The sequence below is a fragment of the Adelges cooleyi genome, unplaced genomic scaffold, assembly GCF_023614345.1.
Source record: "Adelges cooleyi isolate 19-005CV unplaced genomic scaffold, UGA_ACOO_1.1 ACOO_flye_CR_arks_rails_tigmint_CR_PRNA_30, whole genome shotgun sequence".
NCBI classification, from domain to species: Eukaryota; Metazoa; Arthropoda; class Insecta; order Hemiptera; family Adelgidae; genus Adelges; species Adelges cooleyi.
In genome coordinates this window covers 13,037,388-13,061,501 of record NW_026095971.1, presented here as the reverse complement: position 1 = coordinate 13,061,501, position 24,114 = coordinate 13,037,388, and the positions used below count along the sequence as shown (strand labels likewise).

The 24,114-nt window shown below is 30.3% G+C and overlaps 2 protein-coding genes across 2 annotated transcripts; both read left to right on the top strand.

The window, feature by feature from the left end:
* Nucleotides 1-1,812: 1,812 nt before the first annotated feature.
* On the top strand, nt 1,813-4,313 carry LOC126839375 (uncharacterized). Its single transcript, XM_050574678.1, has 5 exons — nt 1,813-1,952; nt 2,023-2,194; nt 3,169-3,285; nt 3,343-3,491; nt 3,860-4,313. The coding sequence occupies exons 1-5, from the start codon at nt 1,813-1,815 to the stop codon at nt 4,311-4,313; spliced, it is 1,032 nt and encodes a 343-aa protein (XP_050430635.1).
* A 7,294-nt stretch (nt 4,314-11,607) lies between these two features.
* Nucleotides 11,608-17,244, top strand: LOC126838096 (tonsoku-like protein). The gene is made up of 3 exons (XM_050572221.1): nt 11,608-11,850; nt 13,094-14,422; nt 14,502-17,244. The coding sequence occupies exons 2-3, from the start codon at nt 13,106-13,108 to the stop codon at nt 17,097-17,099; spliced, it is 3,915 nt and encodes a 1,304-aa protein (XP_050428178.1). The 5' UTR covers nt 11,608-11,850; nt 13,094-13,105; the 3' UTR covers nt 17,100-17,244.
* The last annotated feature ends 6,870 nt before the right edge of the window (nt 17,245-24,114 follow it).

Here is a 24,114-nt window from a genome sequence, read left to right as displayed (position 1 = left end):
TAACCATTGTTAAACCATGATAAAAATAATTACAATTTACAATTCAATATTTGACTATCACAGCATTCATGACAGCAATTAAAAAAAAAAATTCTATCGAGTTGAGTTTTACGCGGATTAATTTTTCTCAGGCTTTATACATAGTTAAGGAAAGAAATTCATAAATATAATATAATATGACAAAATTATCTGTGCCCTAGCATCCGTATTTTTTCGATATACCTAATATACTACCGACGCTATATCATTTTTTAAAAAGTCCTTTCTTAATTAATTATTCATTAACTGGTTGAAATATTTAAAAAAGGCTATGGTAGAGTACAGACAATGTTGTTGTCTATATTATGTGAATATTTGGTTTCTTAGTTTTGATTACAGCCTTCGTAAAATTAATCTACGAAAGACGGGTTTTTTGAAATTCTCTACACTAGCTCTATTCAGGCGCATTATATAGGCAATTTTTCGCTAAAACTTAATATTAAGCTAAAATGTTTAAACATACATACTACCATAGGAAAGAAATATCTATATTGATAATTATTTTTTGTTTTTAATTTGTATAACGCACATAGGATCTATTTTTGTACAGAAACACATGTTTCTACTTCAAACGTACTGTCTTTAAGAATACATCTATTTAAGTTTTTAAAAAACGTTTGAATTCTTCACAATATTTTCAAGGTATCGGTCGTGGCAGAATTTTAAAATTATTTTCAGTTATTTAATTATTTCAATATGAAAAAAATGTAATTTTAAACTTTAAACTTTTTTTTACTGAAATAATTAGTTAACTAAAAATAATTTTAAAATTGTGCTTCGACCGATGTCTTGAAAATGTTTTGAAGAACTCAAATATTTTTTCAATACTTAAATCGGAGTATTCTTAGGAACGTATGTTTGAATTGCAATGAGTTGTTTTCGACCAAAATACGCAGGTGTAAGAGGCCTCTTAAGCTATTATGCGTAGTTTGCTATCTAGTTACTAGGTATGTATATCAATATAATCCACGGAAATAGTAGAAAATAAAGACACAACTGATAGTTATCTAATATATTATATATTTGTGTTGTGACTGCATCCATGATCCAATTTCTTACTGCGTAAAATAAACCAAAATCTTGCCAAAAAATCCATAGAAAAAACTAATGTTGTTAACTATTAACTAATATTATATGAAATTCTGAAGAGTAATAATATTATTACTAATATTATGGTCATAATATTTTAATCATGTGCAACTATTAATTGCCCTATAACGCTTCTAATCGACTAATAGGCTCAATATTAATTGTATTCAGAGTTGTGCATCATTGATCATTCGAATAAAACGTTATCACCTATCTATATAATCAACTAGGTATTGCATAAACATATTACTCAAGTAATAGTTATTAGAATAATTTAAAAAATAATTATTTAAACAATTTAAAAAATAGTTTCAAATTTTTATTCGAATAATTTTTAATCATATTTAAACAATTTGTAAGTACTTTTTAAGTAATTATATTTTAAAACATTATTTCGTATCAATATAATATATATATATATATACTACTTTTACAAAATATATACAACAGTATGTAGATATAGAAAGAAAAATGTTTTTTGAATAAATTGTAAAACAAATATTCAAAAAAGAATTTGCACACACTGATTGTAGGTCATAAAGGGGTTAATTAAAACAGTACAAATTATATTCACCCAAAATTACGGCATACGAGTGTATTTTTGAAAATATAGTGTTTGTAAGAAAAAATTTGGAAAAGACTCCGGAACTTGAAGTAGAATGTCCCCCTCGAGATGTTAAAGAAATGCATCGAAAAGGAGGTAAAGATTGGGAGTCTGTACAATTACACTCGCGACAATTATTTGATCGAACGGTTACCAACATCAGAAATTATTTACGTCAGAGACGAATTCTATTGGAACCTTATTTTAAAGTGTTTGACAAGTAACATTTAATTTTGTTATGTTATAACTGATACTTATTATAATATTTATGTATTTGCGTCCCGTTAAAGAAATAATCATGGACACATACCGAGATCTACTTTTCGCCGGGCATTGTCCACCGCTGACATACAATGTTCGGATGAAGAGCTTCGCTTACTAGAAAAACGGTTTATGAACGTTGACGGGTTTAATTATTTGGAATTTTTAGTGATGATAAAAGATCTACAAGAGGAAGATATTGTGAGTACAATATTCAAGCTCTAAGCTGTGTTTTTCAATAGTTTTCAATCTCAGATATCTTTTATATGTAAATTTGAATAGATTTATCACCATAAAAATTCCTATCTAACATGATAGATACTAAATATTTTATTTAAATAAAATCTATTCAAAAATATTTAGTCTACTTAGAGCCTAACGGCTAAAACTATAAAACATGCTCTAGCCGGCTGGCTCCTGAATATAAATTATTTCTGATCTATAGTCTCCTTGCGCTTGCGATTTAAGACGATAATGTAGTCATAATTATATGTTCTGGCCAAAACGTTTGCATGACGACGACGACTCGTTATTATTTCGATGGCATCTTATATGTTATATATTACACAGTGTATATGAGCGCCGCATCAGAAACGCAATGGGGACCGCTACACCCATTTCAGTCGTGCAGCATAATATGAGTATAGAGGTGCTGAGGTAAGGGGCACAGGGACCGACCACATCAAACTGATCCGGTGCATTCAAATCAATCCTAACCGCACACGCTATTATTTCGTGTCGATTTTTTGTGTCGTTTTCGAGCTGGGAGGCCAAGGCTAAAGCATGTTCCATGCTAAAAAAAACATGATACATGGATATACTCTTTGACTTTAAAATTTCTGTTCGACCAAGAACATTGATATTTTAAAAATCAATGATACCTAATAATTGCGACTTATTTAAACAACGTTGTTTGAAAATATATTGTTAATGCATGTTGCATAAGAAAATGTCCTATTTTGTCAGATGAACGCTCACCGGCTCACGCTAAGCACATAACCACATACAAATGGAAATGCATTAATCACATATCCACATAATACATTTTCATTAAAATATCGGCTTCATATTGTTTAAATAATACTAAATAAAGTATTATAGTCTCCTGTGCAAATAAAAACATTTCGTTATTCGAAATTATTTAATATGTTAATAAGCTACGTATCTTTAAATAGGAACCTGAATCTAAGGAAAAATCGAGCACTGATGAAGATACTAAAAATACAGAACAAATATCGTCAAATCTAAAAAAGCTCACACTCGCTTCGCTGATATCCAAGATACAAATAATAGTGAATATTATAATAGAAGTAAAATAATACTATTGTTATTAATTTAATAACTGACAGGTGAAAAGAGGACGTATCAAAGTTGATCAGTTTTTAAGACAGTTTGATACGACAAATCACAGGATTATAGCTGCAGATAATTTTCTGCGAGGAATTGCCATGTCGGGCATTCGTCTTGAATCGGCTGAACTAAATTTATTATGCGACGAGTAAATAAATTATTTTTTAGTCTTCTTTTATTAGTCGTCAGGACGGAAGAAAACATGAACTATATAGATTTAGTCTTTGGTAAATAATGTAAAATATTAACTTAGGACTGGCCTATGAATAACAACCCTTGCATTTGTAAAACACATTTATTTCTGTATATATCTTCGGAGGGCAGTCATAATCAAATAAGTCCAATTTATTTTGCAAAAAATGAAAAATTGAGTGCATAAAAAGTGTTTTTCTGGTAAAAGAAATTGTATTTAGAACAGTTAAAATATAATTTTCACTAAAATACTGGACTTGACAAAGATATGATACAACCAGTTTTTTTCTATACGTGGTTAAATCATTATTTCCATGATATTAGATTTTCGTCCAAAGAAAATCCGGGTTATGTGGATTACCGACGGTTTTGCAACATTATTGAGGAGGCGTTCACCACGTTGGGGTTGGAACAAAATCCGTCGGCTAATCCTAAAGAATATCTGATAACGTACGAAGGGCCTAGTAATTATCTGACAGAGGAACAAAAAATTTCCGTGGATTCAGCACTATCTAAATTGTGCAGTACGCCCAACAACGGCTTAGACGATTTGTTCAAGGACTACGACAAGTACCGACAAGGTATCGTGACCGAAGAAGCGTTTTTAGGCGCCCTTACCGTATCCAAACTTAACATGCTTATATCGCTGTTCGAGATTAAGTCCTTAATCAAAGGTTTCAGCAAAGAAGACTATCCACAGGCCTTTAACTACCGCGCCTTCATGAAAGCCATCGAGTACAAGCAAAAAGTGTTGGCCGAATCCAACAGTAACCAATAATTATTTTTGTTATATTTATACACGAATACCTTTTAAAATTTATTTAAAAAAAATATATATATATTTTTTAAAATTAAGACGTCTTTGTTATTAACATGCTCCAATAACAGTTGAATAGAAAAAAACAAAAAACTAATAATTACTATTTTCGATTATTGTATTCTTAATTTATGTTTAATTAAGATGATAAAATGCATTGTGGTTTAATTTATTTCGATTCGCTTATTTATTTTAAAATTTAATTTTTTTAATCTACATGAAATCTCTATCATAGATTGTAGATTTAGCTTATATATTATTATGATAAACATTATATACAACATAGAGTGAAAAGAGAAATACAATACAAAAACCTTATTTTCTTAGGATAGAGTATCAGGGTTGTTCCTAATTTATATATATATATGTCTAAATACAAATAGATTGCCCACGTCCATGACATGCTATAGACAGGTTAGGTTAGGTTAGGTTAGGTGCTATAGACAGCAGCAAGACTTGCTTTTTGTTGCTGCTAGCAACAAACAAATAACAATATTTTAGCAAAACAGTGGAAACACGACAAAAGGTCGCCCGACAAAACGCCGCCGGACAAAAAATCGAGAAAACGCCGCCGAACAAATCGCCGCCCCTAAAAAAACCGCCTCTCAGTAACGCCAACACTAACAATACTTGTATACAATATACGAGTATTAATGGTGTTAGCTGTGCTGCTAGAATCACATATTATTAAGGAGTAATTATTTCACATTTTATTCATTAATGAGCTAACGACTCAAACGAGGCTGTTTTTAAAAAATATTTCCAGATGACATTTTGAAAGTCGGATAAGAAGTCCGAATGTATATTTTTCACCACAAAAAAAAACGATATTTTATTATCTCTAGAAAACTGTTTACCTATTATTGAACTATTATCTTTGATTATTTTATTAAAGCATGTAGGTATTACCTATATATTTTTAGTACTTATTGCAAAGTGTATAGGTGTAAAATGGTGTTAATGTTTATAGGAAGGCAAAAAAATTATACACAATAATTATTCGTATACCAAACAACACATACTAGTACATTCCATTCGATGGAAATGTTCACAAAAAAGTTTAAAAAAATAACATCCATCAATAAACGTAAAAGTTCAAAAAAAACTTATACATAAATATGTATAAATAAAGTTAAATTTTTTACTTTTATTAATAACAGTTAACTGGTTCATTCATTGACTTCAAAATATAGATGATAAAACACAGGGCAAAACCGCACATTTTATAATGACGTATAAACTATAAACTATTATTTATATATATATTCAAAAAACATTTTTTTGGTACAATTTATATGGTGAAAAATTTAAGATATAAAATTTAAAAAAAATGATTTAAATTTTATTTGCTGAAATCGATTTCTAACGTTTTTTAGAAATTTCAAACGATCCCCGTACTTAAAAAATTCTTCCCGACATTTAAACAAGTGTTCCTAAAAATGAACCCAATTTCATTCAAAATGATGTATTAAAAATATTAAAATGTGCCTATTAACTAACTTGTTTTTTAATTGGACGGACAATATTTTGAATACTCTTATTAAGTTGACGTCATTACTTCCTATTATCGTATTATTTTCTATGGATGACATCTCTCAGCGTATTATTTTTTGCAGTGTCTCTTGAATGTCATTAGAAGCCTTGCGTTTACAATTCATTTATTACGTACCTCTTGTACCTCTTTTTACCCAATATAAGTGTGCGGTATTCACCTGGCACCGGTACTTACCTGGCAACCGATGAAATGTGCGGTTTTTGGCTGTAACCGGTTCATTCAACCCCTGTTATATAGTGTCTATGTTATCTTTTTATTCAGATTTACCATGTTATATTTCTCATTGTTAATTAGATATTTGTCCGTATTGTTTGAAAAAATAAAAATAAAAAAAGACTAATGGCAGGTAGAGAAAATAACATTCGAGTAGCCGCGCCGGTTGAATTAACTACCTGCCAAATATACCTTCTTAGGGACGAAAGTATACTCAGCCCTGTTTTACTTCGTATATTTGTTATTCGTCATTAGTATTAAGTAAAATTATATTATTATTTATTAAAAAAATGGTCTTAACAATGGCGGTTCTAAAAAAAAATATGAAATAACATTTAACCATTTTTTGTATCCATTGCATTTTTTTTATAAATTTATCCATTTAAAAGTATTCTTATTTTTTCGTATATATATAATAATAGTTTTAAAATTTTAACATAAAAACATTGAGAAAATTAAAAAGTATGGAAAAAAAAATTACTAATTAGTTCATGTGCGTGTACATTTTGTTTTTGTAAAGTCAGTCGGCCGAATGGACTTGGGAACAATGACGTCGCTACACCCCTGGCCAGAAATTAAGTTAATTTGTTGTGTGTGAATTTTATTTACAATTGTATTTTGTTTAGTTAACTGTTTGTTGCACCCGTGAGGCAATTCTAGTTTAAGTACTAATGATAACCGAAAAAGGAACTTTTTTAAATTATTAAAGTTTTCAAATTATCAACAGTGTATAAACACACTGCATACATTACACATTCGACACTACAGTAACTCTTTGGTATTACTAGGCTACCCCATTCATCCCTTTTGAGCTACTATATACACCATTACATTTCCTTTGCTTTACAGCGTAATCGTTTAAGCTGATAGAATTAAATTCCGATAGTAAATACACAGTATTACAGTGGATATAAAAATAATATAATATATTTTATTTATTTTGTAAAATATTTCAAGATTATCCTATTATACAAAGAAGTATTTTATTAGTGTAAAAAGCTCATTCAACTTAAACTCTATAAAATTGATTTACTTTTTTTAATGTAATGTAAAATGGCTTATATTTATATTAGAAGCGTTATTTATACCACTGAAATACCAGGAATTAGTTATAGTTGTAGTTAATATATGTATATAGTGAGGGACAAAAGATTAAAAATATAGGGTACGTACAAGATACGAAATATCTAATAATAGTATACAAAACGTGCACAAAAAGACCCAAAAATATTTGGTGTTTATTTGAATAAAAGTTATATATTATTGTTAGTTAGCGCGTATTTTTTTTTTTAATTTCTATAAGTTAATTTTTGGTTTGAAATTGAGCCCCCGAAAATATTTTTTTTTAGTAATTGAGTTTTAAATATTCGGTTGTCAATAGGTGTTTGGCACACTCTGTATATTATATCATCTTCGTAACCAAAACAAAAAATAAAAGCCACCACCGGCACCAGAGCATACGGACAGACGGAAGGGCGAGGAGTGGCTACGGGTGTCCGCAAATTGTTTTGACTAGAACAATAATAAATCTCCAAAATTTCGTCGGTAACCGATGCGAATTTTATACATATACCTACATGTATTAGGATTTTATACCAAATCGTACACCATTAGACTTGTTTTATTAAATTATTTTAGTAAAAAATATTTTTATACATTATTTTTGAACAATTATTTCAGATTATTAAAATTAAAGTCTATTTTCTTAATAAATTTAGAATTCGTCAATCGTACAGTTTTTTAAAAAGTATAAATACTTATATTAGTTTATATTTTATAATAAAAACTAATAGAATAGCATCAGAACAAGGTTATCTTACTTTAAGAACAGCACAATTCATAATACAAGTTTATAATTACATATTCTTATAATAATATCATGTGATAGTCAATATTACTAGCCTTAGTAATCGGTCAATTAATGTATGTAATCCGATATTAAAAAACAGTCATCACCTTTTGTCAGGGCTTAAAGTGGGAAAAAATTACAGGGGGGACTAATGTCTCCATATAGCTTAAAGCGTTCCATATATAATTTTATGTATAATGTCTAATGCATATAGTATATGTAATATAGAAACAGTGATTGTGTAACATACTCATCCCACTTTTATCCCTGAATAATGTTCAAATTTGTAATTTATTTCATAAAAAATTTAAATCACAAATAATACAACATTTTTAAGAATAACTCGTGTTTTATAAAAATTTAACATTTTGAAAGAGAATATTTTTTCATATAATATTAAGTTGTAAGTAGTGGTTGTCTTTTAAGAAAACTAAAAAAATCGCCCAGACAAAAAATATATACATCATAAAAATGTAGTGTTTTTAGTGCTTTAAATTGTACAAGAAAAAATTCAAATTCTACGCATGGTGGGGTGAGCATGCTTAAAAAATCACACATTCACACTTTACCTGTATATATGTTATCACTTATGGGCTAATCGAATACCTAACCTAACCTACCTATTTATCCCAGTATAGCCATTTACAATAACTAATAAAATCAATTATTTTTACACATATATTACATAGTTCATAATTTGTATTAAATGCATTTGATAAAAGTAAAGTAACAATCGATAAAAAAATAAAAACCAAGATTTAATCTCAACGGAATTCTGAATTATATTGACTAATATTTGGTTATAATTGGAGCAGTACGGTGTACCTTACGAATAATTTGTTAAAGGGGACGCTTTTTAACCACCATTAGAGGTAGAGGGACTGAGTCCCCCTGCGTCCCCCCCACTTTAACCCCTGCCTGTTGTATGGCCATAAGCTTAAGAGCCAACATACCTTATATTATACTATAATAACACATACCCAGTATAAAATTATTTATCAATTTTTTCAACCCACTATAATATGTTTTAATTAATAAACATTTTATTCATATGCCCAATTATTTGTGTTATGTCGAGTAAAATATTTATCAAATTTATATTTTTCAATTTACGCATTTTAGCAACACAATTAATTTTGTATTGTCGGTTTGCTTAAAATAATAAATACACACGTATTATTTGTACGTATAATTTTATCGTCTAAGCTATTCATATTGCAATCTAAACAAATTAGTAGTAGGTATATTACTATAAAGTGTAGGTATGTAATATTAATTAACGTGTTAAATGTTTCATCAAGTGTATAAATAATGTGTCAGTTTATTAAAAATTCTTGATATTAATGAAAAAATGTATATGCCCAATACCAAATGATGATTGTATTAAATCAAACGCGATTTGTATTTAAATGATAGCATTTTTTTATCAAGTGTAGTAAAATATGTCTGGTTTGTGATAGATTAAGTCAAAATAAGTATTAATAAGTAAACATTTGGAATATAATCATAATTTGTTTTAGCTGTTATTATAAATTTTCAATTTTATAAATATTTTGTTTTTTAGTGGACTATTGTATCCCTAAAAGGGAATTATCTAAGGGGTTAATTCGATCATCCTTTAACGTTTCGGACAACACACGTTACTCTTTAAATGTGATGTTTTCGTCTTAAAACGATTTCAGCGCCACTGCATTTCAACGTGTATTCTTTTTTCAATAGAGAATTGGAATATAATAGCCATTGTTTAATTGTTATTAACTTTTCGGTCCACAGTCTTTGTGGTTCTGCGAAGACAACAGATGAGACATACCGGAAATTCGAATTTGTGATCAGCCCGCACGCTATGCTTTAATAGTTGTATTATTCACATAAGACTTGCCGTTTTTTGTATACTCTTAAGTATTTTTTTTTCTTAATAAACAAAAAGTCTGGGGGAAGTTGCGAGCACGGATTAATTTAGTTCTTCAGTTTATTTTAATTAAAAATCGTCTATAAAAAATACATCAGATTGTTTTTATATTGGTATACCTAAAGTATAAAACTAATTTTTCAGTTTTTGCGCTTAGATCGTTTGTCAAGTTCACTCTCAACACTGAGCGTGAAACCCATTTAAATTGTACACAACTTGTTAATATAATATCATTGAGTATAGAAACTATCCATACTCAATGATCGTCGCCGTTTAACGACCAAAACGGTTTTCGGTTTGTATAGATGACAATCTATGGGTAATAATATTGTTAATAATAATGTGTAGTTAACATTCAATACCTTATGTAAGGTACATAATAATATTATATATTTATATAAAAGGTAAATTATCAACCCATTGTATCTGTGATCGACAGTGTGATACAATATTATTTAGTGTGATATAATATTATGAAACGTTGGCGAACTAGTCAAGACATTCAAGTGGGAGTAACCTCAAGCCATGTAAATAGTGTAAATATAATGTACTTATTTAAGGTGGGAGTAGTTGTCAGACTATTGATTAAATTTGATAAAGACTGTTCATTTACACGAAATCTGCATACTATTATTTTACTCTACCGTATTACAAATTGGTTCGTTCGTTGTAAAAGTGGTGTAGCTACAAAAAAGAAAAAAAAGGTTTAAGTTAATTTATTGCATTAGTTTTGGTTTCATTTTCCAAGTCACTATAAATTTGTATAACCTTTGGTTTGTAATAAACATTAAAAGTAGGTACAAGTATTAGTTCAGTGTTTTCTATTTTTTTTTTTTGGCTGTACATTAGTTTTCAAAAAGCTCGTTGTTTCAAAATTCAATTCAAAAATACAAAGAGATAATTCACTTTTACAGTGAATGACACAAGAATTACTATTACAGTGAGAGATTTTTAAAGAACAAATCAATTGTTACATTTATTCAAACCTACTGTTTCGGATAATTGATTATCACTTTCATAATCCATCTTCACTATGCAAAGTAACTTTTGTTCAACACTTTCATTTTTTGAAGCACAAACGGTAGCATATTCAGATATTCTGTATTTCTGTAAAACGTTTTTATGTTGCCTGGTAAATTATTTAAATACTGTCCAATCCAGTTTTTTAGCGTCGATATGGAGTCGTAGAGATATATGTTCAACGCTGTGGCGTGGTTACCGTGAATGCAGTGGAAAAAGCTACCCAAGACGAATTCTGATTTAGGGCATTATACGTACGGTTTACCTGTACTAAATTTTTAATTTATAAGTCAAATGTAACCTAAAATGTTTGTAACAGCACAGGTATATGCTATTAACAATCGTCATTTAACTATAATAATAAATGTTTAAAAATTAATATGATCAAATCAGATGGATGATTACTCCTTAATAATATGTCACTCTGACAGCACAGCTAGCACCATTAATAATCGTATATTGTATACACATATTGTTAGTGTTGGCATTACTGGGAGGCGGTCCTTTTAGGGGCGGCGTTTTGTCGATTTTTTGTCCGGCGGCGTTTTGTCGGGCGACGTTTTGCGGTGTAACCAAAACAGTCAAAACTACAACAGTAGCAGCTATATAATTCTTTAGTTTTTCTTCCAAGACACCCTTTAAAGCATGATACTGTTGTCTACAACAACAAAACATTTGGCGGGTAAATTTTTAATTCTACTCGATAAGATAAAATTTTGTTTTCTGTCTTATCAGTTATCCCTAGTTAATTGTAATTCGATTTTGTAATTTGGAAATCATTTTATTGCATTTTACAGTTCAAATTTTCTGTATTAACCACTAAAAACACCCGCCACTAATAGTAGTTTTTTTAAAATATAATATAATATATTCTACGATGAATGTACTAAATAAATATTTTGCTTATTTAATGTTAGCGGAGAGATTACTTTCCTGTTAGTAACAGTTTGGAGTAAGTACAATGTTAACATTGTTTTTTTAACGTAATATTATGAATATATAAATATTTAAAACTGTTAGTATTATCATTTGAAAAGAATTATAATATTTTATGGTTAAAACAAAATTCTATTATTTTCAATATAAATTTTACATGCTCAATTTCAATGAATGGAAAACAATAATTTATCTAAGTTATATCAGTTTATTTCAAGTCTAAAATAATTTGCATATAGTTATTAAACTAATTTAATAAACAAAAAAATTATTTAAAATTTTGATAATGACTACAGTTTTGGGAAAATAATATCATAATTACCTTTGGATTGAGAGAAATGATGATTAAAATGAGATTAAAATGTAATAACGTAGGTGGACGCAGTAGTTATGGTTAGTGAATGAAAAATTGTACTATTAATTAATAAAAATGATATAATAATGCATACTACAAATTGATATAACACATCACATTGCTGCTGCTCTATTAATCAACAAGGTTTATAGTAAAAATTTCTTAGGTGTGACGATTGATCAGCATCTTAGATGGAATACACATATAAACAGCTTAAATGTTAGACTCCGCAAATTATTGCATTTTTTAGAAAAACAAAATCTTTTCTTTTAATCAAAACACTGAGAACAGTTTATTATGCTATGGCCAATCACCATTAGAATACTGTATTGTAATATGGGGTGGAGGGTGCAGTACTACAATCAACATCTTTCTGGTAGTGCAAAAATCAATTATTAAGATTATACTGGGGTAGTCAGCTCGTTACCCTTCAGCTCTATTGTTCGCTAATTCTAAGTTTCTTTATATAAAATACTTATTCTTTGAAAAAAAAAAAAAGATTATAATAGTATTAAAAATATACTTGGGTACATCTCTCATAATCACCCCTGTGTACTCCCTTGCTTTTCCATCACTTTTAATCATAGTAATACCTACAAACCTCACTAAATACCTACGTAAATTCCGTAGACGTAAATCTAAATTATTTGTATTATTCTTAAAAAGCCGATTGGCGTATAAATAAAAAAAAATTAAAAAAGAAACATTATAATGCGTTGGGTGTATATATTTTTATTAAAAAAATGTTTACACTAAAATTAAGAAAAACTAAATAACACTACCTACTTCTGTCAAAACCTTTGTATCAAAATATAGTTGTTTTCTATCCTCTAATAAAGTACATGAATTCGAGATAGTAAGTTTATTTTCTAGAATTTAATCTTTATTTTTTAATTTTTTTTAGATTATATAAGAAATGGCCTGTCAAATAGAAGAAAGAAAATGGCTTAAGAAAAAAGAAAAAGCTTTGTTGGAAAACAATTTTGACAATTTGTATTATGCTTGTAAAGAGTTGGCTGACATTTATTTTGAGAAAGAAGACTACGAGCATGCTTTAAGTCAATACGAACAGTGTGAAGATGCGGCTCGTCGCTGTGGCGATGATATTCGTTTAGCAGTGGCTAACAGAATGATTGGTGAAATGTATTGCTACCTTAATGATTTTGATAATGCTGTAAAACATCAAAAAATTCATTTAAAAATATCTCAAACAAAAAATGATATTGTAGAACAGCAAAGAGCTTTAGCCACTTTAGGTCGGACACAATTCTTATGTTCTGAAATGTGTGAAAGTCATGAGTTGTTTAAAAAAAGCGAGGCCTTAAAAACGTCAGTTAAATATTATTTAAAGAGTTTAGAAGTATGTAACAAACTTGGAAAAGAAGTTGGCGCCAAAACTTTGTCTGAAATGAAAGCTAGACTCTATATTAATTTAAGTCTATGTGAAGAATCAGCTGATGAACTAAATAAGTCCATGGAGTATATAAATAAAGCGATGAAAATATGTTCTGATGCTGAGTTAATTGAAGAGCTGTGCAAATGTTATTCCATTAAAAGTACATTGTATTCTAAACAGGATAATTTTTCCAAAGCAATTCAGTGTGTTGATCAAGGTCTTCAAATAGCATCGAGGCTTCAAAACAAAAAAGACATAGGTACGGAACTTTTATCGCTTAAAGCAGATCTATTAATCGATATCAACGATTATCAGACGGCCAAAAGTGCTATGGTTAAGGCGTATAAATTGAAAGTACATTCTATAAGTGAGTTTAAGGAGGTGGAAAAAAAGCTAAAAATTATAAGCCTAATGTGTAAAACTGAAAACAGTCTTTTAGTTGTGTCACAGGTGGACTATGATCAACGAAGACAGTTAAATGAAAAATTGGGCGACGCTTGTATTGCGTTGAAAAAATATTCAAAAGCGATTTCTTATTATGAGAAAATGTTGGAAAATTCTGAACATTGCAGCATGTCTGGGAAGAGCTTGATACCTTGTTATGTTTCATTGGCACATACTTATAAAGACAATGGACAATTTTATCAGGCGCTAGAATACTTCAATAAAGAATTGAACGTGTATGATGAAAACAGTATTGAGGCGTGTAAAACATTGTTAAATATCGCTGATGTTATGGAAGCTCAGTACGATCCTTTTGAAAAAATTTGGTTGATATACGAAAAAGTTAAATCGATAGCAAAAAAAAATAACAATGGACAACTTCAGTTGGCTGCTGTATGTAAATAGGCATAGAGTGCATAATAATAACTTAAATTATACTTGTATTTATCTAATTTCATAAATATTGTTTTAGGTAAAAGGAATGAAATGCCTAGCCGAAGACAGAGAACAGACTGAACTGATCAATGGTTTGTCCAGCGAGTTAAATTCACTTATGGAGTATGAAGCGGATTCTGTTGAAACTGAAAATGATGTACCTGAGATTTGGGATGAAATTTCTTTAAACGAAATTTCTGATTTTGAAGATGAAGAAGACAAAAGAAGAAAGAGACAAAAAATAACAGCAATTCCAGAAAAAAGAAACGAGAAAGGAGAAACCCCTATTATTCCCGCTTGTGCTAAGGGTAACGTCAAGTTAGTTTTGAGCCTATTAAAACAAGGACATTCTGTTAATGCTGGCGATACTCTCGGTTGGACGGCATTGCATGAAGCTAGCAATTATGGTTATGTCGATGTTGTTAATGTCCTTTTAGATCACGGGGCCGATATTAATAATCGAGGTGGACCTTGCTGTGAAGGTATAACTCCATTGCACGATGCTGCAGCTTGCGGAAATTTAGAAGTTATAGATTGTTTATTGGACAGAGGGGCAAATCCCTTGGTTAGGACTAATCAAGGTGAAACTCCCTTGGATTGTTTAATAGCTTGTCGCAATCGAGTTATTCTGGAAGAACGACGAGAACTAAGTCCAGATCGGTTGGCTCATTTCTGGGCGATTGTTGACCGCCTTAGTGATTGTTTGCGTAAAGCAGGTCATACCCCTCCGGTTCCTTTGACTGATGTAGAAGAAATTTTAAAAAATGAGGAAAAACCTGTAGATAATTATTTAGGAACGGTACCTGAAAACGACCGCAGGAGAAATAAAAAAGCTTGTAAAGTTAAAGAAAACTTAAAAGAAACAGAGAACACTACAGCGGCCAAAGATTACAAAAATACAATTAGTCAATTAAGGAACAGTAACAAGAGAAGGCGGGACGAAATTGAAGATATTAAACATTTTGAAAAAACCCAAACACCGTTGGTTGAAAATTCAGCCGATGACTGGTTGGACAACGATATAATATTAAAACCAAAAAAAAAACATTGTACTGAAACATCTGTTAACATTTATTCTCCTATTGATGATAGCGATGATTGGTTCAATGATGACCTACTTCCGGATCTGGTGTCTGAAGCTGAATTGAAAAGTAATTCAAAAAGTCCATTAACAATTTCAGATGAAGATTCTGATAATATTTTATTATTCAATAATGACAAGAATATTGATTTTGATAAAAAAAGATACAAGCCACTGATGTTATCGACTAGTAAAAAGAAAAGTCAGCAAAGTAAGCTAGAAAAACAAGGATTTTTAAGGGTGAAAAGTAATTTCCAAAAAGAAGATGAACATGTATCGGCATCGGTTTTTAATTCCACTAAACGAGATGAACCTACAAAACAAGTGAATTGTACGATTAAGGTTCGAGTTGATAATCGTCTGTTTCTTATACCTATACCGTCAAACGAAGAAAGTGTGAATTTAAAGTGGTTGGCAACTGAAGCTTCACGACGTTATCAAAAGCTAGAAGGTGTAAAGCCAATTTTGAATTTATCAACTGAAGACGGAGCTTTGTTGGACGAAAATGATCCAATTAATTTAGTATTTGGTTTTCAAGAAATAGTAGGCACTATCGTCAATTGGAGTACCGAAACATTAACGGAGATGTACAAAAAGTCTTCAGTTGATTCAAATACCGCTTTTGATGAACGAGTTTCACAATATTTAGATGTTTTACAAGCCACCAGTTGTTTGAATATGTCTGACTGTATTGTGGACAAAAATGTATTAAGTATTGCATTGAACATCGCTTGCCGTTATCAAGGTTTACAAGTATTGTGTTTGTCCGGTGTGGCCCTTGAAGACAGTGGAATGAAAGTGCTATCGGAAAATCGTTCAAACCTACAACAATTATCCAAAATAGATTTGAGTTGCAACAATATTAGTTGGATAGGTCTTAAACATTGGAGTTTAACTGCACCCGACAATAAAAGCCTGGCTAGCCTAGAATCATTGGATATTAGCCATAACCCTATAACCAATGCCGGTCTAATACATTTGCGTGCAATAACACAACACTGCATTAGTCTGCGGTCGTTATGGCTAAGAGACATAGACATTGACCAGGACTGTTGCGATTATGCGTCTGAACTGTACTTGGACAACATCGAAGATCTAGATTTGAGTTTTAACAACTTGGGACGTACTGGAATATCTGGGTTCTTTACACGATTGGATCCCACGTGCTTGAAGTATTTGAATATCCGTAATACTGGTACATCAACAGTATTACGTGAGTGCGCATTGTTTTTGGAACGAAGTCAAGCTGATCAACTACATTCAATTGATTTATCAAGCCTAGACTTAGACGACGAAGACATAGACATACTCTGTAGTTGTTTGGAATCTGCAGGGAACTTGCAGCATTTGTGGCTGGCGAACAATCCTAGAGTAACTCAGATGAGCTTGGATAGAATTAAACATTTGAGCGTTAAGTTTGTTTATTTGGCGGGTTGTAAACCAGTGAATGTTTCATTAGTTGATAGTATCGATCTTGAAAAAATTTCGTTGACTGGTTATGGACAATCGAAATTGTTTAAAGAAGCTCCTTATAATGTTAAAGTATTGCTGTGATTTATTTATTTGTGAATTTTAAATAACATATATTTTACTTATTATTTAAACAGTAGTTTATAAAATGTTTATTTTGATATTGAATAATATTAATTAAATAGAAATTAACTCTCATTCAGAGTTAACTGTTTAGCTGGAAGTCTTTTTGTATTTTCAACTTAAAAAACAAGAAAGCTTCTTTAACTGACTGTTGAAATTAAATTCATAAGAATTAATTTGTAATACTGTTTATTATTTACCATCAGTGTCGGTCCACCCAGTTACCCAGTGATCGCCAGGGACCCTTAATATTTTTCAATATTGGGGCCCATAGTCATAAGGGAGAAAATACATGTAATATTTAAATGTAGAGGCCTATTGCAATTCACTTTGGCGGAGGCCAGATCATAAGTCAAACTGACACTGTTTACAATGTCAATATAGTTTATACAGTTTTCTATATTATAGTTGACTTTTATACATAAATATGAATTTTATGGTACTCGAATGGTAGGTGATAATTAGTTTATGTTATAATTAGTTTTATGTTGTGACCTAAAGTTTTTTAGTAGTATTTTAATAATTGGCCTTAATCAATTTATTGGCAAAACATTTACTTGGCTAGTAATTCATTAACCATTCATTTAAGTTTGTTCGTTGTGAAAACAACACGTAATTAAAAAAATTTAACATCCCCTCCCCACCGTCATCTTCATCCTTGACCTCACCCTTACGATCTCATCCTCATTCCCATTTCCACACTCATCCTTGTAATCACCCCTACCCCCATCCCTCATCTCTCACCACTATCTCCTTCCCTTATCTTTTATCTCTCTTATCAGTTAAATCACCTGTTATTTTTCGTTATGATAACCGGTGTCGATTTTTTCGGTAACACCTCAAGGAGCCACTCGACAAACAATCACCGAAAATCGACACGGAGCCACTCAAAGGGGTACCAACATATACAATATTTATAAAAAATGCACGATTATTATTCGTGTATGTTGTGCGGCTAGTATTGTTTATTTAAAGGGGAAAACTTGTACATTTCATAATTAATGCAATAAGGCTTGAACTATTTTTAATTCACTGTGTAACCTGTCTCCTGTTTTGAGTTTTTTTATTTAAGTTATAATCAAATCAGTTTCTATTATTGTAATTTATATAAAAAAAAAAACTGAAAGTATATGAAACAATATTTACAATATTATATTATAGTGATAATTTACCAACAATAAATTGTCTCTTGAGTTTGTAAAAAAAAATGTTTTTGAAAACATACTTACACGTTTTATAATAAGTAAAGCAGAATGTTCATTGATCAAATTTCAATGAAATTATAGTTTTTTTTTTTAAATTATTTAATACCGATTGATACGGGTGGCGGGTGGCTCGCCGTGTCGTGTGTTGAATAATAAAACGGATGCTTGATATTACGGTTGTTCTTTATTATTCAGAGGTTTTAGGTAATACAATAAGTAACGGTGAGGGCGGGACTCGCATAAGTTCGCCTCTCACGCTGGGGAAACGGGCACTATGTACCTCACAGTTATAGTACTATATTATCCTACCGGGCTTACAGAAGTGTGGGGGATGTGTTGGGATGACTAGGAGGAAGGTAGGGCAGCTTGAATAAGCGCCTACGGACTCTAGTCACCGGGAGGAGAGCGCAACTTTAATAAGTGACTCTGTATTTTAAGAAGGACGGCCTTCGATGTGGAATCGTCGGTGGAGCCGTGGGAGCTGTCGGCACATCTGCTGCGGGTGCCGCTTCTGTCGGTTCCGCTGCTGCTGGGGCCGCTGTGGTTACTGCTGGTAGACGCTGGCGGTTGATAGTATAGGTGTCGGCTTCCAATTGATCCAGTGTATAAGATACCCGGATGGTTAGAAGACTGTACTGATTATGGGATTGCGGTCGGTATTTATGCTGTTCTCATAAAAACCCCGCAATCCCATTGGTCGATTTTTTGTTACTGGTTTTCTGTCGTTGTGTTTACTGTTCGGTACGGCCGTGTGGTGTGTTGCTCCGTTACACGATGTATTATACCTATCTATTTAAAACAATACATCGTGAATACCTCATACGAAACTATTCGATACCCGACAATAAAATTAAACACATTTACTTAAATACTTTACAACTTCCAATAGGCAATAACACAATAATAAGTTACAGTTAAATATTATTTAATTTTGTATTATATATTTTCATATCTGTGTATTAGTTATCATGTTATATATATGCCGAAAATAATAATTCCGAAAAAATTTAGAACCAAAACATATATTAACCGAAAATATAATAGCCGAAAAATATTTCAGTCGAAAATAATGTCATCGAACGTATTTTAGCTGACACTTATTATTTGAATAGAACCTTATAAGTTATAAATTATAATAGTATACAAAAACAGTGTTACGCGCGCCGTGTGACCGCGTTGTGTCTACTGTCTACGCTATTTTTATAACATCTGTGATAAGTTCCATTTGTTATTGAAATATACAGCTATTTTTTATTTTGAGGTTGACATTTTTTTTCCATATATACTACCAATGCTTAATTGTTAGTATTTGTTTATACTTAGCTACACAATAGTAAATTCAAACAGGGACAACCTATGGTAGACTGGCGCCTTGCTGATGCTGAATAAAATGTTTATATATTATTAAGCCGGCAGTAGTTTTTTGGGGTCTAAAATAACCGGTATGGTTCTTTTGGATCTAGATATGATACACTCACCAGACTTACCACTAATGTCCAGCTAATATATAAAACAGATCACTCCAGTTTATGTGTAAACAAGGTCAGATACAAGGGGAAGGCTGGAGTTAATAGTTAATAGTTTATAATACAATCTATATTAAAATAAATATAAACCAAGTCAAACTATACGAATTTATGAGTAGTAAATTCACATGACATAAAATGATTATGTACATGTTTATTTTTAAAAGTTATTATCAGCAGTAATAAACATATAATATTAATCATTTGTTGAATAAAAACTAATAGTGTACATATTATGAACACAACGGATTTCATACAAGTTATTTTAGTATTAAAGTTAGAAACAATTGTGCATTATTAAAGAAAAATACTAAATTAATATAATCAAGTTTATAAAAAATGTTTATTAAATTATTTCCACTTGGCTTACAGTTTTTAAATTTTGAACATAGTTGGAAAAATAACAAAATATAGTTAGAACATTACAAATAATTATGGTATAAATCTACTTTACCGGGCACCCTTTTTTTCGATTATTTTTTTAAATCGACATTAGTTTTAATATTGATTACGAATATGTAAAAAATTTGCGCCGCTCGCACTTAGTTTGGAAGTTACAGACTTTTAAAGTTCGCCGAAATCGTCATACGTGCGCGCCCGGCACTGCACGTCTACCCGCGCCCGCTGGGTACTTCGTCCGTCGATCGCCGCTTAATTATCATCGGATTCCTCGTCTACCTGCCTCCCGCCCGTCGTGGTCCTTTTTTTTTTGCATCATAATTTCATCACGCTAATATTTGACTTGTTTGGGATTTTGCTATAGCGAACAATGAACAATTTTTGGCTCGCCCGATGCACATTGTTGAGACTTGAGAATGACTTAGTAGTAAATATTAATGTTTTATCGCGCCCCGCTAATATTATAAAGTATTGCGGGCTATTATAAAGCAATACATGTTAATTATTTTTAATAATTTGGTTATTCATTTATATTTTATGATTCTACATATATTAACACAAAATAAATATATAATGCTGTTTTTCTACAAACTCTGATGAAAATTGTAAAGGACACATACATTAATTTATATATATATATAGATAATAAAAATAGAAATAATTAATCAGATAAAAAATCCAATTAATATAGTTGGCCTATAGCATAAGCCAAATGGGTGGAAAATATACACATTTGCCAATTAGCTAAAAATGTACTTTTTTGGGATTTTTATATCGGTATTTATCTAATTCCCTCTGCTTCTGAGTTTTTAATAATTAGTTCTAAGTCAATAAAAAGTAAAAACCTTTATCAAATACTTTTTAGTTGTATATATATAATATATACATGGATCGTTCATTCCGATACTCATGAAAATGCACACAAATTAAACAATGTTCAATAACTTCATTTGTTTTATATTTAAAATATATTTGTAATTTAATTGGAATACATGAAAGCAAGTTAAAATATTATTCAATTAATATCGTTGCAATATACATAATTTTTTTACCTATGTATTATATTAATAAATAAGTATCAATAATATAAAAATGTATAATTATTTATAATAATAGAGTAAAAGTATTTAGAAACAATAATTATTATTAATAGCATAAGTTAACAATAAATCCTGTTGAGTAAATTGAAATGTTTACAATGAACATAGTAACAATGTCTACTATACAATAGGGGTTTTAATAAAAATATAATATTTTCTACAAAATTACTGTTTTTATTTTTATTGATATACAATTTGGAAATTACATTTTTTGCTATTACTCCGTTATAATATGTGGTGTCGGCCGCACAACATACACAAATAATAATCGTACATTTTACATAAATATTGTACATGTTGGTATCTCTTCGGGTGGCTGTTTGTCGAGTGGCTCCGTTTCGATTTTCAGTGGCTGTTTGTCGAGTGGCTCCTTGTCGAGTGGCTCCGTGTCGTGCTCCCGTGTCGGGCTATGTTACAAACACGGTTATAGATAACGGTTTATCTATAACCATGGTTCTAAAGTAAACACCTTATCTCTTATCAGATAAACCAGCTGTTATTTTTCGTTATGATAACCGGTGTCTGTTTTTTTGTTACGATAACAGGGATCGGTGTCGATTTTCCGTGTGTGTGTGTCATAGCAAAGACATAAAAATGTCAAAAAAAAAAAATTATTCAAATACCATGATAAGTCTACAACTTTATTAGGTCGGTGTCACAATTGCGAATCTCTGCGCGTATATTCCGCGAGTGTGACTCCGGCCAAACTTTGAATCCGTGTAATAGCTCATTGTAACGTCAACAAAAATTCTATTAATAGATATAAATATAATTTTAGGATATACCTTGTTTAAATATTTGTGAAAAAAACCTTAGATCCGAAATGATGGTTGCTAAAACTTGCCTTGTTCAACCAGGAATAGAAGATATTGAAGATTTAAAAAAGAATATGACACCTCAATTGTTCCCTAATTTTTATAAAATGCTCCAAATTGCTTTAACAATTCCTATTAGCTCTGCTACGTGTGAGAGGAGTTTTTCTGCAATGAGGAAAATAAAATCTAATTTAAGAACATCTATAGAGCAAATCCAATTTAATGTACTTTCAATTTTATATATAGAAAAGGATATTACTAAAGCATTAAACTGTGAAAATATTTTAAATACATTTGCTACAAAATGTAATAGGATAATAAATTTATAATATTATTTTAGTAATTTTGTAATTAAATTTCTTGTTGTTATGGGGTGTGGGGGCGAAGCCCCCGCCGGTCTGTTTGCTATACCTATAATTTAAGCCCCCCTAAATATTAAATAGGATCTCCGCCAATGCCATTATGCCCCTACCCCACGGTACTAGATTTTGTTTATTTCCAAATGGTAAATACCAATAGTTAATAATAAGAAACTAGTTAAAAACACAATAAATTTAACATCAAACAAGTTTAAAATATAGAAATACAAAAAGTAATAAAATGTGCTATTTTTTAATTTACGTTCCTAATAAAATTTACATTTTGTATTAAACTTCGTAGATTAGTTATTATTTAGTAATTAATATATCTATATTTATATAATTTTATTCTTTTAAATTTGTCGTTAAATATTTGTATGCTGTTTTTGGAAATCCATTATCTGTATTTTTTCGAATATTGAAGACAGAAGTCGTCTGTCAAATCGTGGTAAAATATGAATAAATGAATGTGATAAATGTAATAATAATAAAATAATTATTGTTATCATAATAATTTTTATAATATCTACTGAAGTGTAAGAAATATATTATAGTACAGGGCTTAAGTTGAATGAGCGAATAATCTAAGTATATAAATATAATAATAACTATAATATTATGTATAATATAATAATATTATAAATATAATAAAAAATATAAATAATAACATCTTAAAAAGGTTAATTTTTTTATGTAATAGCTACGCCTTAATTGTTATTATTCTTTGACCAAGGTCATTGCTGCAATTATATATCCGTTAAATAGTTATTATCATTTTTTTATTTATTTATTTTTTTTTTTTGTGATCAACCCTAAGGTTGGTTTTGCAATTTTCCAAAATTTCTTCATAATTTCGGTTCATATTGCTTACTAGGAGTTCTAATGTGGTGGTATCCTTCTCCTTCCACATCGCAGTTGACAGGCCAGTGTTTGGAATATGCCCAAATTGCCTCTGTCAAATCCTTCCATTGCCGTTAGTTCTGCTGTAAAACTCGCCAATGGTCGGTAGTAGCGGTTACTGCTGCCCTCCGCTACCTCCTTTTAATCGCCTTCTACGATAAGCAGGAGTTACTGTGGGTCTATTCTAATCCCCGACCCCACAGGGTCTAACTGTGGGATTAACTTTTATTTTATTCAGTAAATATTAAAACTTTAATAATATTGAACCAACATAAATAGGTATGTATTATATTCATTACCTATTTTTAACTTTTAGGAAAATAACTAGTAATTCCACAGTTTTTGAGATAAAAATTAAACAAAGTTTTATACGTTTTTTTTATGAATTCGTATACATACATAGTTTAAATAATTTTAACAAATTGTTTGTATCTGCTTAATGTACACTACCATACCTACCCTTCGTTTAACACTTTAAAACTTAAGAGATTATTTTAGTTTATAAATTTGTTTTTCTTATGTAACTTGAATAGTTTCGTCTATTCGGCTACATAATATTATCTAATGAATGCAGTCGGATAGACGAGACTAAAATATATTGTATGCATTTATAGACTTAGAAAATAATATATTTATAGGTTTATAGGCTATAGCTTACCTACTTAGATGGTA

Coding starts and splice junctions, on each gene's coding strand:
- LOC126839375 (XM_050574678.1), top strand. CDS start 1,813: ATGCATCGAAAAGGAGGTAAAGATTGGGAGTCTGTACAATTACACTCG. Junction 1,953..2,022: donor TATTTTAAAGTGTTTGACAA/GTAACATTTAAT, acceptor GTCCCGTTAAAG/AAATAATCATGGACACATAC. Junction 2,195..3,168: donor ATCTACAAGAGGAAGATATT/GTGAGTACAATA, acceptor ATCTTTAAATAG/GAACCTGAATCTAAGGAAAA.
- LOC126838096 (XM_050572221.1), top strand. CDS start 13,106: ATGGCCTGTCAAATAGAAGAAAGAAAATGGCTTAAGAAAAAAGAAAAA. Junction 14,423..14,501: donor GACAACTTCAGTTGGCTGCT/GTATGTAAATAG, acceptor ATATTGTTTTAG/GTAAAAGGAATGAAATGCCT.